We start from the raw sequence: 16,579 nt of genomic DNA on the forward strand, positions 1-16,579 counted from the left end.
ACTCCATGGTCTTGCCCCAAACTATATCTCTGACCTCCTCCATACATACACACCTGTCCGCACACTTAGATCATCTGATACCGGTCTGTTGAAAATCCCACGACACAAACTATCATCATTTGGTGGAAGGGCTTTTTGCACCGCTGCGCCAACTCTTTGGAATTCAATTCCACAACAAATCCTTGTTTCCCTGACCCCTGAATGTTCTGATTTTATATGTACAATACCTCTACTATGTTATCCTTCACAGTTTATATGTATCCTCTCTATGTCATGTTTCTATGTTTTGTGTATTTGCAATTATTGTAAAGCGACCTTGAGTCCTCAGAAAGGTATATAAAATAAACATATTATTATTATTATTATCAACAGACATATTCAGCACAAAGGTTGCTAAATACAAACATTAAATCAGCTCATGTAATCACCTAACATGCATAATTTAATTGCCTCAAAACCTCAAAGCCATATAAATATAGGTTTAGGAAGGATGGTTGGAAAACAAGCATATGTGGAGAAGTAGAAACTGTGAGCCATGCACTAATGGACTGTTAATGTCATTGATCAGAAAGAAATCTCATGTACTCAGAGCTGTCGGAAGCTGGAATTTCAAGCTATTTATAATCATTAATGTACTAATAGACAAAACTTTTTTGCACTTTTTAATTCTTCAAATGAACTGAGGAGGGCAGCAAAAGCAAGTAGTACAAGTAAAAATATATAGTGCGATAGGCTAATGAAGTATCTTAAAACAATAGGAGTAGATTGGAGAATTTGAAGTATAGGGGATAAAGGTTTTTTTTTTTTTTTTTTTTTATTATTATTTTTTAGTTGCTTATTGTTTTTTTAGTGCTTCACACTCCAGTCCAGTTGGTGGCGGTAATGCACCGAAAGTTGGTTTGCCAACCGCCATAAAACACCAAACGAAGAATAAGAAGAAGAAGAGGAGGGGGCAGTTCACGGTATTTCAAATTCTCATATTTACACAACCATCACACACACTTTACACAGTTTGATTAAGCGACAGGCTCATTTCTGTATTGTTTTCATCGATCAAAGCGATACTTGTGCGTCTTTCCTGGCGTCTTCCTTCTGAAATAAACATTTAGTGCAGCAGCAGCGAGCATGAGGAGAATATGTTGAGTTCATTCAGACCTGAGCGATTTTGTGTTCGTTTGTGTGATTGTGTCGATGTTTGTGTGAGAACTGTTACTGAATGTCAAGAGTTAAAGTTTGAGATCTGTGAGGGAAATTGATGCTGCCGTTTTATTTGATCTTTAACAAATTAAATGTGTTACTCCATATTGTTAATATACTGGAACATATATGTCTAAATACTTAACATTGAGCTTAATGAGGATTATAATTTTTAGGATCATTGTCGGTTTTGATCTAATAACATTAGTGCAATAAATGTACTACAAAATCAAAATATATATTTAGATATTGACATGATGCTGCTGTAGTTATTTAGATGAGGTGGTTAAAGATGAATGCCATTAGTGTTTTTTTTTTAAATATTTTTTTATGTTTTATCTTTATCATGTTGTGAGAACCAACAGTATTGTCTTTCAATAGAGCAGTTTTACAGGCTTTTATCATGTATCCTGACTCAAATAATGTGTTTCTAACAGCAAACACTCAGAATAAAGTGAGATGATCTGCTGATGATCCTGAATGGCTTGTTGAATGAGTGTTGATAGTCTGAGGCTCATCAATATTAACAGATCTGCTGAAAACACTCTTTATTTCATGACAATAGTTCCTGTTTTCACCTCATTTATTATGCTGATGTCTTCAGATCTCCTGTAAATTGACACTTAAAGCTCATTGCATTGGTGTCAGCAGACTGTTGCCTATTTGTTGCTCACAAAGATACATTTGAAGAGTTAAGATGCAACCATCTGAGTGCCATCTGAAATTTTCTTCGAGAATGATCATTTTTATATTTATATTAATATAATTATATATATATATATATTTAAGTTCAGTAATTTCACTTAAATGACAATTAATAGGTAATTTCCATTGCCATTTAAGTGAAATTACTGAATTTAAATATACTTGATAAAGATGATCATTCTAGATCTGGCTTTCAACTGTTTTTTTTTTCTTCTGTTTTTTTCTGACCTTTGTCAATATTCGGAAGACATTGTGATGTTTTATATACTTTTTTTGTTCTAGAGATATTGTAATGGAAAAAGCAGGAGAGTGTTCTGGTTAGCCATAGCATAAGTTATAAATTCATGAATAGGCTACATCAGTTACTTTACTTCAGACAGACATAAAGGCTTAGATGTGATATTTAGTATAAAAACATATTCAGGAACTGATATTATTATTTTTATTTAGTCAGATCAGCTCCTCCCACTGTAATTACATCATCAGTGAAGCTCCTCCCACTGTAATTATCCAATAAATGCTGGAATATTCCCATCAGCTACAAGTGAAGACGAGCATCAGGAAGAGCTGAAATCAGCAAAGACTGAGTTTATTAAAGAGGACAGTGAGAACATGAGTGATCCAGAACCCTGCAGAATGAAACACACTGAAGATCCTGAAGAACAAAGAGGTTGGTGTTTATTCTTCATTCATTCATGATGCTGGAGAACATTCATGTTAGAAACATTCAAGCCCTTCATCACATTTTTGATCAACAGTTAAACTATGAAATGGGTACAAATGTTTTTTGTTTGTTATCAACAAATGGTGAGTAAAGGGAGGTTTGAGAAACTTAAGCAAAACCAGATTTGTAAGGAACGTTGTATTAACAGGGTTTTTCCTACATTGAAATTTAAATTAAACCCGCCCTAATTTACCTGAAACTGGAACTGCAACATTTGGGAAAGCAAGCGCAGAACATAGAAAGAAGAGCGAAGAGAAAAACAGCACAAGCGTACAAAAGAGTAAAATATGAGCAGAAAATGCAAGAAAGCACAAAGTACACTGTAATAAAACCAAGGAAAACATACTTTTTAAGAAAGCTTGACCATAAGTTTAAGTTTTGTGCAAAATCACTTTTAATGTGTTTAAAGTTTTTATTCATGCTTGTTATTTCTGAATTCACGCTTATTATATTTTGATCCGTGACCACGTTGTTTGCTATTCTGATCATTTTGCATTATTTGTTTCTCATGTTTTTCTCATGTTTCTCATTTTTTCATATGTGTTTTAAAATTTTCGATTCACGCTTATTATTTTTTTATACGTGACCGCATATATTTGGCGGGAATTTGATCCCATACACGTCCACTAAAGTCCGATTCGCGACCTAATGACTCATTTGAGCCGATTCATTATAATGAATGGTTAAAGCAATTGGTCTGCCCGTGTCAGTGTCTGAATACCTGTCAACCCTCCCATTTTTCCCGGGATTCTCCCGTATTTTACATTGCTATCCCGCTATCATCCCGTTTAAATATTATCCCGTATTTCTCCCGTATTTTTAATCTTTCTATAAAAAAAAAAAAATCGCGCGAAGAAGAACAGAGAGATGGCATTAACACACGCAATTATGTCAAAATGTCCGTTTTGTCGAGTATCCTCATAAGAGCAGTCTTAAATTAGTTAAAGTCGTAAATGAAAGCAAAGAGTTGTGAGATCCGTGTCTCTGTCAGCGGCTGGTTTTAAAGAGACAGTAGCCAATAAAGCTTTCTGTCATTAAAGTTAATCAAAGAACAAAGATAACACAGAAAAACACTCACTGCTCTTGACTAAAGATCGTTTATAACTTTAAGTAAGCAATAAGGTACGAGAGGCTGTGCTGTATCGTGAATACGTAACGGCTGAAGGGCGTTGTGCCTGCAACGGTTGCCACACAATACAAATATTAAAGCCGAAAAATATTTATCTATGCAACTTTCATGAAGTAAAATCACTAAAAACATTCCTTCCGCTGGAAAAAATAGTCCCTGACCGTAAACAGCAGCAGAAGTTACATACATTATTTCGCCAATAGATGGCGGCAAAGACTGTCTTATGAGTCAGTCGCCAGAGAAGACTTTTATATTGAAAAGACTCAGACTTGTTTTCACGGAGAAGGAAGATGCAACTGACAGATGACTAACGTAACACCCCTTAACGGTTAACTGTTAAAAGGACAAGATATCGCAGCGGACATTCAAACGGATTGTTTTATTATGAATATAGGACTGACCTGAAGGAAAATGCAATGTCTACTGTGAATGCAGGTAACTTTACACTCGCTTTCTCGATCTCTCACATAGATCACGCATGTGTTGCTAAGAGTGGTTGCTAGGGGTGTTGTAGTGATACATAGAACCGTTGGGTGAAGTGGTCATAGCCGTGTTTTATCGTGAATAAAGCACAGCTATTGACCAATCAGAATCAATGATTTTGGAACTAACCGTTTTATAATAAGGATTAATCTGTGTACAATTTAAAATGTATGCAGTGCAAACTGTTTGATAACTTCAATTTCTGTATATTTTTCCTACCTGTTAGACAAATATTTAAAATATACTGTCTTATAAATATACTACATTAATTTGGAGATTAATTGTGAAATTATTACATTATAAAAAATGTTAAAAAGTAGATTTTTTTTAATGGCGATTAATCGTGATTAAATAATGTAGTTAATTGTTGCAATCGATAAAAATAAATAAAGTAACATGAATAAGTCTTATTTATGTTTATTTTAATTGAATATTATGTATTTATTTATGTTAATATCTGCGCAGTTAATGTGTATTTAGCCTGCCTGCCTCTGCACCCCCAAGTGCAGACTGGAGTGAGATGAAACTAGATCAAAGCACAAATCAAGCTGTTGCTAGCTAGCTGCTAATTTTATATGGTAAAAAATTACACTATTACACATCTTAACGCTACGTTTTTAATGCTACTTTTTAATTTATATGATTATACTAAAATAATTATCAGGTCTATCAAAAAAGGATTTTATCTTTCAAAACAATGAAAGCCAGTCGTGGAAAAATCACAGCTTTTTTGCAAAGAGGGCAAGAAAGGATGACAGTGAGAGTGACAGGTAAAATCTGTGTCTGATAATTGCATATTGGGCTTGCGGATCATGTGGGAAGTGGGTACTAGGGTAGTCTTTGCTGTGTGTGGATGACCATGTCGGTCAACCACCACCGAAGACCAATTTTGACCCAGGAAAAACCCTGATTAATGTTGTATTGAACCCTGATTAATGTTGTATTGTATGTCATAAATAACAGAAGTTCCCATTCGAATGGAAGATTGGATGACGTGCAATTTTCTTTTATTAAATCCAGACAAGACAGAGGTAATACTTATCGGCTCAAAAAACCGCCCACAAAACCTCTCACAATACAACTTTAACATTGTAGGATGTCCTGTTACTTTATCCTCTACAGTAAAAGACCTGGGTGTTATACTAGACTGCAACCTGTCTTTTGAAAATCATATTTCATATGTTACAAGAACAGCCTTTTTCCACCTTAGAAACATTGCTAAGCTACGTAATATGCTATCTGTTTCTGATGCAGAAAAGTTAGTTCATGCATTCATGACCTCGAGACTAGATTACTGTAATGCTTTATTAGCTGGTTGTCCTGCATCCTCAATAAACAAGCTACAGTTAGTCCAGAATGCCGCCGCTAGAGTTCTTACTAGATCAAGAAAATGTTATCATATAACACCGATTTTATCATCACTGCATTGGCTACCTATAAAGTCCGTATTAATTACAAGGTATTGCCTCATACCAACATTGTATTAACAAAAGCTAGTTTGGGACTGCTATTTAATAGCTTTAGCATAGGCATAATGTTTATTTATTAGTAGTCTTTACTATTAGTCATATTCTAACAATTTATGTCTATGTTAAGTAAAGGGGGACAGTACTTGTGCGTGTTCACAATTTTTAAGTAAACATGTATAATAATATGCCTATATATATATATATATATATATATATATATATATATATATTCAATGTAAATTGTGATAATCGTAATTAATAATCGCAATTACAATTTCAAGGGAATAATCGGCAATTATGATTTTTGTCATAATCGTGCAGCCCTACTACTGACTTATAAAGCCCTAAACGGCTTAGCTCCAGTCTATTTAACGGATCTTCTATCGCCCTATAATCCATCGCGCTCTTTAAGATCACTAAATTCAAGGCTTTTGGTCATACCTAGGATATCCAGATCCACCAAAGGAGGGAGAGCATTTTCACATTTAGCTCCAAAACTCTGGAATAGTCTTCCTGATAGTGTTCGTTGCTCAGACTCGCTCTCCCAGTTTAAAACTAGATTAAAGACGCATCTCTTCAGCCAGGCATTCATATAATATTTTTAATCTTACAGTTAATTCCGGTCTCTAGTTCATAAATGCCAGAGGAGAACTGGCCCCCGACTGAGCCTGGGTTCTCCCAAGGTTTTTTATTTCTCCATTAGGTCACCTGATGGAGTTTTAGGACACCATTAGGTCACCTGATGGAGTTTTTCGGTTCCTTGCCACTGTTGCCTTTGGCTTGCTCAGTTGGGGATACTTAATTTAATTTGCTTAATTTAATTTAATTAATCAATCAACAATGCTATTGATCAGCATTACCAAACGTGGACGTTTTACACTAGAAACAAACACTGATGTATTATTTTAATTGAATACTGTGAAGCTGCTTTGATACAATCTGTATTGTGAAAAGCGCTATACAAATATACTTGACTTGACTTGACAGACACTATCATTTCAGCCACTCTGTGCAGCCGCTCTGTGGAGCTCAGCTTCGCGGCTGAGACACGAATAGACTATTAACTTTAAAAAAAAAATGCTGCCACACTGCCGATGTCTTTGTTGACATGGTAGAAGAAGACTGAATGACTATGAATTAAACGCTCTAACAATTAAATAATATTCAGCAAACCTTCTAGTAGCCTACTTTCTTCAATCTGTCTCTCTTCTCCAGTGGGTTGGGCTAATCCAAAAGAAGTGAAACCAAGGGGGGTGTTCTGAAGACAGATTGTTACCTGTGAAACAGGGGTGCTCTGAAAACACCCCCATTAGCAATTAGTGCTTTCCACCTGATGAAAATGAAAGCGGCAAAACTGATGAAATGACCGCGGCAAAAAAATCGACCAATCAGAATTTTGGTCGAGCCAGAACGTATCGACCAAATCATCGACTAATCGACTGGGAGATTACAGCCCTAGATAATAGGGTTTAAAAAGACTTCTGTAGAAGTTGAAGTATCAACTCAAGCTTTTTACTCAAGTAAAAGTACTGGTTTCAAACCTAATTAAAGTATAAAAGTAAAAGTAATGTAATGAAGGACAAAAGCCTAGGCTGCGGCACAGGAGCCTATAGTGCACTACCCCACCTCAAAAAAAAAAAAAAAAGCCAAAAAGCTTTTTCCTACAAGCCATAATGACTATGTTATATTAAAATGTTAATGTTGAAAATTTTGGGATGCACTAGGCTACCTGTTTCAGCCGCATATATGCCCATTGAAAATTAACACATTTTAAGTCAAGTCAAGTCAAGTATATTTGTATAGCGCTTTTCACAATACAGATAGTATCAAAGCAGCTTCACAGTATTAAATTAAAATAATACAACAAGGTTTGTTTCTAGTGGAATTTATTGATTGATAAAATCAAATTAAATATCTATTTTATCTATTTTAGTACAATGCAAATACATTAAAGAACCATATACACTCACCTAAAGGATTATTAGGAACACCATACTAATACTGTGTTTGACCCCCTTTCGCCTTCAGAACTGCCTTAATTCTACGTGGCATTGATTCAACAAGGTGCTGAAAGCATTCTTTAGAAATGTTGGCCCACATAGGATAGCATCTTGCAGTTGATGGAGATTTGTGGGATGCACATCCAGGGCACGAAGCTCCCGTTCCACCACATCCCAAAGATGCTCTATTGGGTTGAGATCTGGTGACTGTGGGGGCCATTTTAGTACAGTGAACTCATTGGCACCAGCCTACACAGTGGTAACAAGGCATGATGGATCCATGTTCTCATTCTGTTTACGCCAAATTCTGACTCGACCATCTGAATGTCTCAACAGAAATCGAGACTCAACAGACCAGGCAACATTTTTCCAGTCTTCAACTGTCCAATTTTGTTGAGCTTGTGCAAATTGTAGCCTCTTTTTCCTATTTGTAGTGGAGATGAGTGGTACCCGGTGGGGTCTTCTGCTGTTGTAGCCCATCCGCCTCAAGGTTGTGCGTGTTGTGGCTTCACAAATGCTTTGCTGCATACCTCGGTTGTATCAAGTGGTTATTTGAGTCAAAGTTGCTCTTCTATCAGCTTGAATCAGTCGGCCCATTCTCCTCTGACCTCTAGCATCAACAAGGCATTTTCACCCACAGGACTGCCGCATACTGGATGTTTTTCCCTTTTCACACCATTCTTTGTAAACCCTAGAAATGGTTGTGCGTGAAAATCCCAGTAACTGAGCAGATTGTGAAACACTCAGACCGGCCCGTCTGGCACCAACAACCATGCCACGCTCAAAATTGCTTAAATCACCTTTCTTTCCCATTCTGACATTCAGTTTGGAGTTCAGGAGATTGTCTTGACCAGGACCACACCCCTAAATGCATTGAAGCAACTGCCATGTGATTGGATGATTAGATAATTTCATTAATGAGAAATTGAACAGGTGTTCCTAATAATCCTTTAGGTGAGTGTATGTGTACCACTGAGCATTAAAGGGGTCATATAATGCCATTTTTGTACAAGCTAATATGATTCTTTAGGGTCTAAATTAAAAGTTTGTAATATGCTTTAATTAAAAATTCCCATTAGTATTGTAAGAAAACACTAATTTTACCTGGTCAAAAACAGCTCTGTTTTCAGCATGCCGTTTCAGTGCATGTGTCTTTAAATGATAATGAGCTTTGCTCGCCCCGCCCCTCTGTTCTGTGCGGACACCGTTTGAAATAATTAACACAATAACCATAACGCGTTGTTCATTATAAACGTGGGATTATGAATTATATTGAGAATGTCGTACATAGAAAACATGCTGTTATGTACCTGAGTGTAAAAATAGCTGCATTCATAGTGAAGCGTGCAAGCGATTTGCAAAGATTAATATAAATATCAATATAAAGCTTAATAAAACGTTACACTCACTTCAGTTCTTCTGGAGGTTCAGCAAGAACACGGAGTTGGTACCGATCCTTTTTTCAGGAACAGCTTTTAGCAAAACCAGCTTTATACTGACCCTCGTTTATAAAGCAGTCTGGTGAAATGATTCGCGTAAACATGAAAGCATTGACGTTGATCGTGGGGAATATTCCCTTCGAAAACAAACTCAACCACTGCGTCTTCAGCTGTACGGATTTAGGAACATCAGCATGACTGCTGTGTTCCTTATTACACCCAAGAACAGAACACCACAATTACTCAGATGCCATTCTGCTCAGTGCTCCAGCTATCAACAATGATGCGCCGGTCCGCGCGGGCTATGATTGACAGCTCGCTCACGAGTGAGGGCGGGGCTGTGTTGAAACGCTACTGTCAATCAGCAATCATGGGAGAGGCGTCGATTTTGTGACGTCACAAAATCGAACTGCTTGATTTGAGTTGGGGGGGGGAAGAAGATTAAAAAAAAAAACACTGGATGGATTTTTACATGGTTGTGTACAGGCACTGCCAACACACATTTCAGTACAATTAACTTGTAAAAGTGCATGTACCATTATATGACCCCTTTAACGTGTTTCATGGAGCGGAGGATATGATGACTATTCGCCTATAAGTACTGTAATGGTGCACAGTGTTGCCAGATTGGGACGGTGATTTCCAGCCCAAAATCTCACCAAAACCCGTCCACAAAAAAACGGCCAAAATTTTACTGCCAAAATAATGTGATATAATTTTATTACCATGTCATTGAAGGTTGATAAGCACAATTTTATCTGCTTAAAACAAAATAACGCTGATAAAATAAAATAATGATGGTATCGTCAATCGGCCCAACCCTAATCTGCAATACATTGATGTTGGTTCTGTTGTGTTTACCCTAAGGGGGGTTATTGCTGCTCGGCTGGTATCGGATGTGCAGGGAGTTCCCGCCCAGAACTGAACCATACCGCCAATCCAAACTGTATGCTAATTTTCAATCGTATTTGACGATAGTGGTCCTGACAGAAATCACGATTCACGATTTTATCAATTCTTTTTCATGTTGCTTTTACAATTTTGCAAGTGACTGAGCATTACAGCCAAATTAATGTCCCACTTTTAAAAACAAAGGCGTACAAGGTAACAATATAAAATAAAAAAGAATGGCAGACATTTATACCAAAGTGGCGAAGGTAAAAATCTTTTCTTTATTTAAAATTAAGAACAAAGATACACATTACATATAAACACAATGTACAAATTAAATAAACAGTGCTTTATTTTTTTCAGCTACAGGTGTAGGCTATTTAACAATAGCATTCAAGAAAGAAATAAAATGAACAAATAAAAAAGTAAAACACTAGATAAGACTTTCCCAGTCGAGAGCAGATTTCCTCTGTGTTTTGTTGTTTTATTAACATTAAAGGGATAGTTCCCTCCAAAATGAAAATTGTCATCATTTACTCTCTCAAGTTGTTTTAAACCTGAATAAGTTTCTTTCTTCAGTTAAAAAATTTAAGTTAAAAAAAAGTTATTTAGAAGAATGCGGGTAACCAGACAGTTGCTAGTCCCCAGTGACCTCCATAGTATATTTTTTCTTTCTGTGGAAGTCAGTGGGGACCAGCAACTGTCTGGAATATATTATTTTGTGTTCAGCACAAGAAATAAATTAAAACAGGTTTGGGACAACATTAGAAAGTAAATAATGACAGAATTAAAAATTTGGGGTGAATTATCCCTTTAAGGACAAGCATGTTTACTATTAGGCTACTGTCACTTTAAGACAGACACGCATCTAATATACAGGCATATGACAAGCACCCGATTTTCTCCCAAATGATTGCTTACACTTTAGACATAACGAACTGTGTTTATGTAAACCTTGTGTGTATTTGACAGTATTAGCGCAATGCGACTCGAAAAAAGATAACTTGGTCCAGTAACCAGGCGCTGTTCGACAGGCTTTTAGTGCCGGTGCGCTTCGGGTGTTTGCACTCAGAAAAGCGCATGTTAGAAACAGCGCATCAGCACGTGAATGAATGCGAATGAAATGTTTAATCGGCAAGGTTTCACAGCACATGCAACAGATGAACTTTTGTGAATTGCAGTGTCCCGTACCTCTGCATTAACGTGTGATGTGAATGTACGTTGCGTTGTACACTGTTGAGACGGAGGCGTCAGAAGTGCAACTGATAGAATGCGCTGTGGTACGATACTACGATATTTCTTCAAAATGAGATCGTGGAGGCAATTTAATCGTCCACAAACAAAAATCGTGATATCGCACACCCCTAATGTAACTGACACGGTTTGTTTTTGTTAGCTTATCCAGTACGCGGTGCGGCTGCGTTGATAATTTGAAAAATGGTGGGAAAAGGCTTGCTGACTTAAACAGTAAAGTGCTTTTTACCTTTACCATTAAGTATTTCCTTAAGAATTTTAATATAGTTCGAAGTTTGCTAATATTTAACAAAGAAATTTAGCTTTTCAGCCATTTTGATAGCTGGGTTGAGTGAAACGTAGGACACAGATAATGCAAATAAAGATTAACTAGTTTTAAATAGGGATGCAACAATACCATTTTTTCAGAACCGATCCGATCCGATACCAAAAATTCTGAGTATCGGCCGATACCGATCCGTACCGATACCAGCGCAGTTTTTTTTTAATCAAGTAGAATTTCTATAACTCTGTGTTGAACTGATAATAAGAACTGAAAAAAAGAAATACAACAACAGAAAATATATGATCATAATCTGACATAAATGCTATTATAAACTAGATTAGTGTATAATTCAGCAGTAAAATTTAGTCTAGAAAAATCACGAGTGCACAATAATTGTATAAAATTTGAACATTTTGTGAAAAAAAAAAAATACCTTTAGTGGGGAACAAATTAGAGACAATAAGTGTAACACTAAATCTGGTAAAACTTTACACATTGCTCTTTGTATTGTTGTAAAATACATTCATGAAAAACAAGATAAAAATCAAAAATAGCAATTATTTTATATCCTACTATAAAATTGAGACATTTTTTTAATGCATAGCACAGCTGTTTAATGAGGTAGCAACATAATAGATCGGCTATTGATAATCTTTCATTGCGTCCCTGTATTATGATATGAAAGGCTCCAATACAGAGCGCTTATGCGCATCCCGAGCGCAGAATGATGCGCTTGAAGCAACATGAATCACAGCGCGCAGCGCGTCGAGTCTGCATTGGAAAGTTTAAAGCACAAAGAAAATACATATTGATGCGTAGTGTATTATACAGTATCTATCTATGCAATAGTCTATTCAGCATTTTCTTTTAACAGTTTTAAATTTCAGTTACTGTGCGCGTGAAGAACAAATAGTGCTCTGACTTTACTCGAGTGTTGTGATCTAACAGACACCCGGTAGAAAGTAACATGATTAAGGTACAGCAATAAAGTCCAGCAAGATAAAGTTGTTTTATGCGAAACCATAGACCTTTATCTACAGATCAAGACTCAAGTATAATAATAGTAACATTGAATCATCTTGGAGAGAGTTTCATCGTGTTAACTGTCGTAACCGAACGCGACGCGCTGTTTGAGTGCTGAATGAAGAATGACTGACAGCCGGAGCTGAGGTAAACGTTTACCTTGAATTTAACAACTTAAATATTAATTTATATCTCACATTATACTATATAATGGCTTCAGAACACTTATAATATTGTGCACGAAAACGTATGGTGCTTTATAATGTTTGTGTGCCTTTTGTGGGGCTTAACAATAACACTGAATAGTATACGCACAATATCGGATTTGGATCGGCCTCATCTGACCGATACCCGATCCGGCAAAAATGGCAGTATCGGAGCCGATACCGATACTGAGTATCGGATCGGTGCATCCCTAGTTTTAAACTAGCTAAAGCTGTGTTCACCTTCTACTGTAAGCATGTGAAATTTCTGCAAAGGTCGTGATTTAATGTCACACTTTTTTTTTTGATAAATTCAACATACAAATTGTGTCGTTCAAATAAAATTTCAGTTCTCACTACAGAAACATGTGATATGTGCCTATAATGTTCTGGAATAGCTGGAAGATTTACCGAAATGACCCCCCCCCCTTTCATTTCAGACCTGATGGAAGTGAAGGAGGAGAGTGAAGAACTGAGTGAAGTGAACGAGGAGAGTGAAGAACTGAGAGAAGTGAAGGAGGAGAGTGAAGAACTGAGTGAAGTGAAGGAGGAGAGTGAAGAACTGAGAGAAGTGAAGGAGGAGAGTGAAGAACTGAGTGAAGTGACGGAGGAGAGTGAAGAACTGAGTGAAGTGAAGGAGGAGAGTGAAGAACTGAGTGAAGTGGAGGAGGAGAGTGAAGAACTGAGTGAAGTGACGGAGGAGAGTGAAGAACTGAGTGAAGTGGAGGAGGAGAGTGAAGAACTGAGTGAAGTGAAGGAGGAGAGTGAAGAACTGAGTGAAGTGGAGGAGGAACATCATGTCAAACCTGGAGAAAAACGTTTGACTCGCACAAAGACTAAAAATACATTTTTAAAGAAAAGAAGAGCCAAGAAATCTACAACCTGCACTCAGTGTGGAAAGAGTTTATCAACCAAAAAAAGTCTTGAGATCCACGTGAGGATCCACACTGGAGAAAAGCCATTTAAGTGTGATCAGTGTGGAAAGAGTTTATCAAGCAAACAAAATCTTCAGATTCACATGAGAGTTCACACCGGAGAGAGGCCGCACACGTGTGATCAGTGCGGAAAGAGCTTTGCATACAAACAAAGTCTTGAGCTTCACATGAGTAAACACACTGGAGAGAAGCCACATCATGCATGCCATCATTGTGAGAAGAGTTTCTTGCTATCACTTCTACTTAAGAAACACATGAGAGTTCATACAGGAGAGAAGCCGTTCACATGTGATCAGTGTGGGAAGAGGTTTCCATACAGAGAATGTCTTAATGTTCACATGAGGAGACACACTGGAGAGAAGCCGTTCTCTTGTAATTGCTGTGAAAAGAGTTTCTCAAGCAAACAGCAACTAGAGGTTCACATGAGAGTTCATACTGGAGAGAAACCGTTTACATGCACTCAGTGTGGGAAGAGATTCACATACAGAGAAAATGTTAAAGTTCACATGAGGATCCACACTGGAGAAAGACCATTCACATGTGATCAGTGCGGGAAGAGTTTCACACAATTGGCACATCTTAAACGGCACAAGAATATCCACACCGGAGATAAGCTGTTCACATGTGATCAGTGTGGGAAAACATTTATCTGGGCATCAGACCTGAAGACACACCTGACAGTTTATACGAAGAAGAAGCCGCATTCATGTTCTGTGTGTGGAAAGAGTTTTTCACTGCGGAAAACTTTACATAGACATGAGAAAATCCACACTGGTGTAAGAGATCATGTGTGCCTTGAGTGTGGGAAGTCTTTTATTTCAGTGGGCTTTTTAAAACAGCACCAGAGAATTCACACTGGAGAAAAACCTTTCAAGTGTTCACACTGTGAGAAGAGATACAATCAGTCAACACATCTGAAATCACATGAGAGGATCCAAACTGGAGAGAAGCCGCACATGTGTGATCAGTGTGGAAAGAGTTTCACTGCTAAAGTTCACCTGAAGCGACACATGAGGATCCATGTAGTGGAGAAACCACAACACCAGTCTGAAATCACAGTAAGTAATTCATCTTTATAAACTTTGAGCTGCTGCAAATTCACATTTAAGAGCATTTGGTGGCACTAGTGAAACCAGCATTAAAGATTAAAATTACTTTAAATGAAACATTAGCATTTCTGCTAATTCTTCTATTTCTGCATTTCTGGACACTTTGAACTGAAGCAATTAATCCATGATTAGTCAATTGTGTAAAATAGTCCATTGAAAGTTTTTTCTTACATTTACAAGACATTTACATTTATTGCTTTGGCAGACATTTTTACAACAGCTTTTCCTTCAGTCCAACACATATTTGTTTGATGCTGGTTGTGAAAGGGCCATCTGCCAACAAGTTGTTTCACATTTTTGCATAGTTTAGAGGCCAATCAGCTTGTGTCGTGTAGGAAACGATGTGATTTCTTACAGATCACGTCAAGCCTGCGTCATCTAGAGTTTCATGACCAAACTGGTGATTAAGTCAAGTCAAGTATATTTGTATAGCGCTTTTCACAATACAGATTGTATCAAAGCAGCTTCACAGTATTAAATTAAAATAATACAACAAGGTTTGTTTCTAGTGGAATTTATTGATTGATAAAATCAAATTAAATATCCCCAGAATATCTCCAACTGAGCAAGCCAAAGGCAACAGATGATTTAATAACACAAATCATCTTCATGACATTAAAATTGATCATAATCGTGCACAGCAGTTGTTGACTAGATTTGATGAGATTAAAATGACTATTGAACTCATCAGTGATCTTGACTTTGAGCTTCACTTTTCATTTCACATTTGTCTCTCATTTGAAATCTCACTTGATTTAATGTTTCTTTTAGATCTGATGGACGTGAACAAGAAAGGAAAAACAGAAGCTAAAAATGCAGTCTGTAAACCTAAATCTGTAAATCATCTCTTAAGCGTCACATGAGAGTTCACACTGGGAAGAAGCGGCTCAGGCTTTCACTCTGAAATCACATCTTCTCATTCTGAAGAAAGACCATTTAACTGTGATCAGTGCGGTAAACAGTTTCATTGGGCGTCAGTCCTGAAGAAACACCTGAAGATTCACACAAAGGAGAAGATTCATTAGTAATATTACAGCAAAAAAGACACGGTGTGTGTTTCAGTGCTGAAGTCCTTTACTACAGAAGATGAACTGAAAGAGTGCCAGAAAATTCACACTGGAAAATAAAACATCTCAAGGCAAAGTTCAGGAAGAAGAAGCCATAACACTTTTAAGAGAGACATGAATCTGATATTTTTCTTCTTTGTTTTTCATCAGAACATCTAGTTTATCATCCACTTCTACTCTTCCATGCAAACGCAAGATATATTTTCATGTATCTTTGAAACTGTACTCTTTTCTTCTCTTCTTCTCTTGAGATGCTTTGGCTCTTATAAGTCAGTAAAGAGAGAGATCTGCCTCATTTGCTTTTACTTTATTTTTGTATTTGCTTCATATGATGATTGATTAAACTCTTTACGCTTTTTATCAACATCTAATTATTATTGTCCTTTATTTTCTGCTGATTCTGCTTGAATCAGGAATAGAATAGAATAGAATAGAATAGAATCGGGCATTTATATAGCGCTTTCATATGTACTACTGTACACCCAAAGCGCTTTACAATCATATCAGGGGATCTCTCCTCAACCACCACCAGTGTGCAGCATCCACTTGGATGATGCGACGGCAGCCACAGTACAACGGCGCCAGTGCGCTCACCACACACCGGATATAGGTGGAGAGAGGAGAGAGAGATATAGAGCCAATTCAATGTAAGGGGATTATTAGGAGGCCATGATTGGTAAGGGCCA

At 37.0% G+C, this 16,579-nt stretch overlaps 1 protein-coding gene across 1 annotated transcript in view; it reads left to right on the forward strand.

The window, feature by feature from the left end:
- Positions 1-16,281, forward strand: part of LOC311291031 (uncharacterized protein) — a 226,217-nt gene extending 209,936 nt beyond the window's left edge. Inside the window, exons 3-6 of the mRNA XM_084409864.1 lie at positions 851-962; positions 2,353-2,572; positions 13,223-14,775; positions 15,598-16,281. Of these exons, the coding sequence (XP_084265990.1) occupies positions 2,515-2,572; positions 13,223-14,775; positions 15,598-15,603 (1,617 nt within the window). The 5' untranslated portion in view covers positions 851-962; positions 2,353-2,514 and the 3' untranslated portion in view covers positions 15,604-16,281. The remainder of the gene's footprint in view (positions 1-850; positions 963-2,352; positions 2,573-13,222; positions 14,776-15,597) is intronic.
- Positions 16,282-16,579: the final 298 nt, after the last annotated feature.

This window comes from Rutilus rutilus, assembly GCF_951802725.1.
Source record: "Rutilus rutilus genome assembly, chromosome: 1".
Lineage (NCBI taxonomy): Eukaryota > Metazoa > Chordata > Actinopteri > Cypriniformes > Leuciscidae > Rutilus > Rutilus rutilus.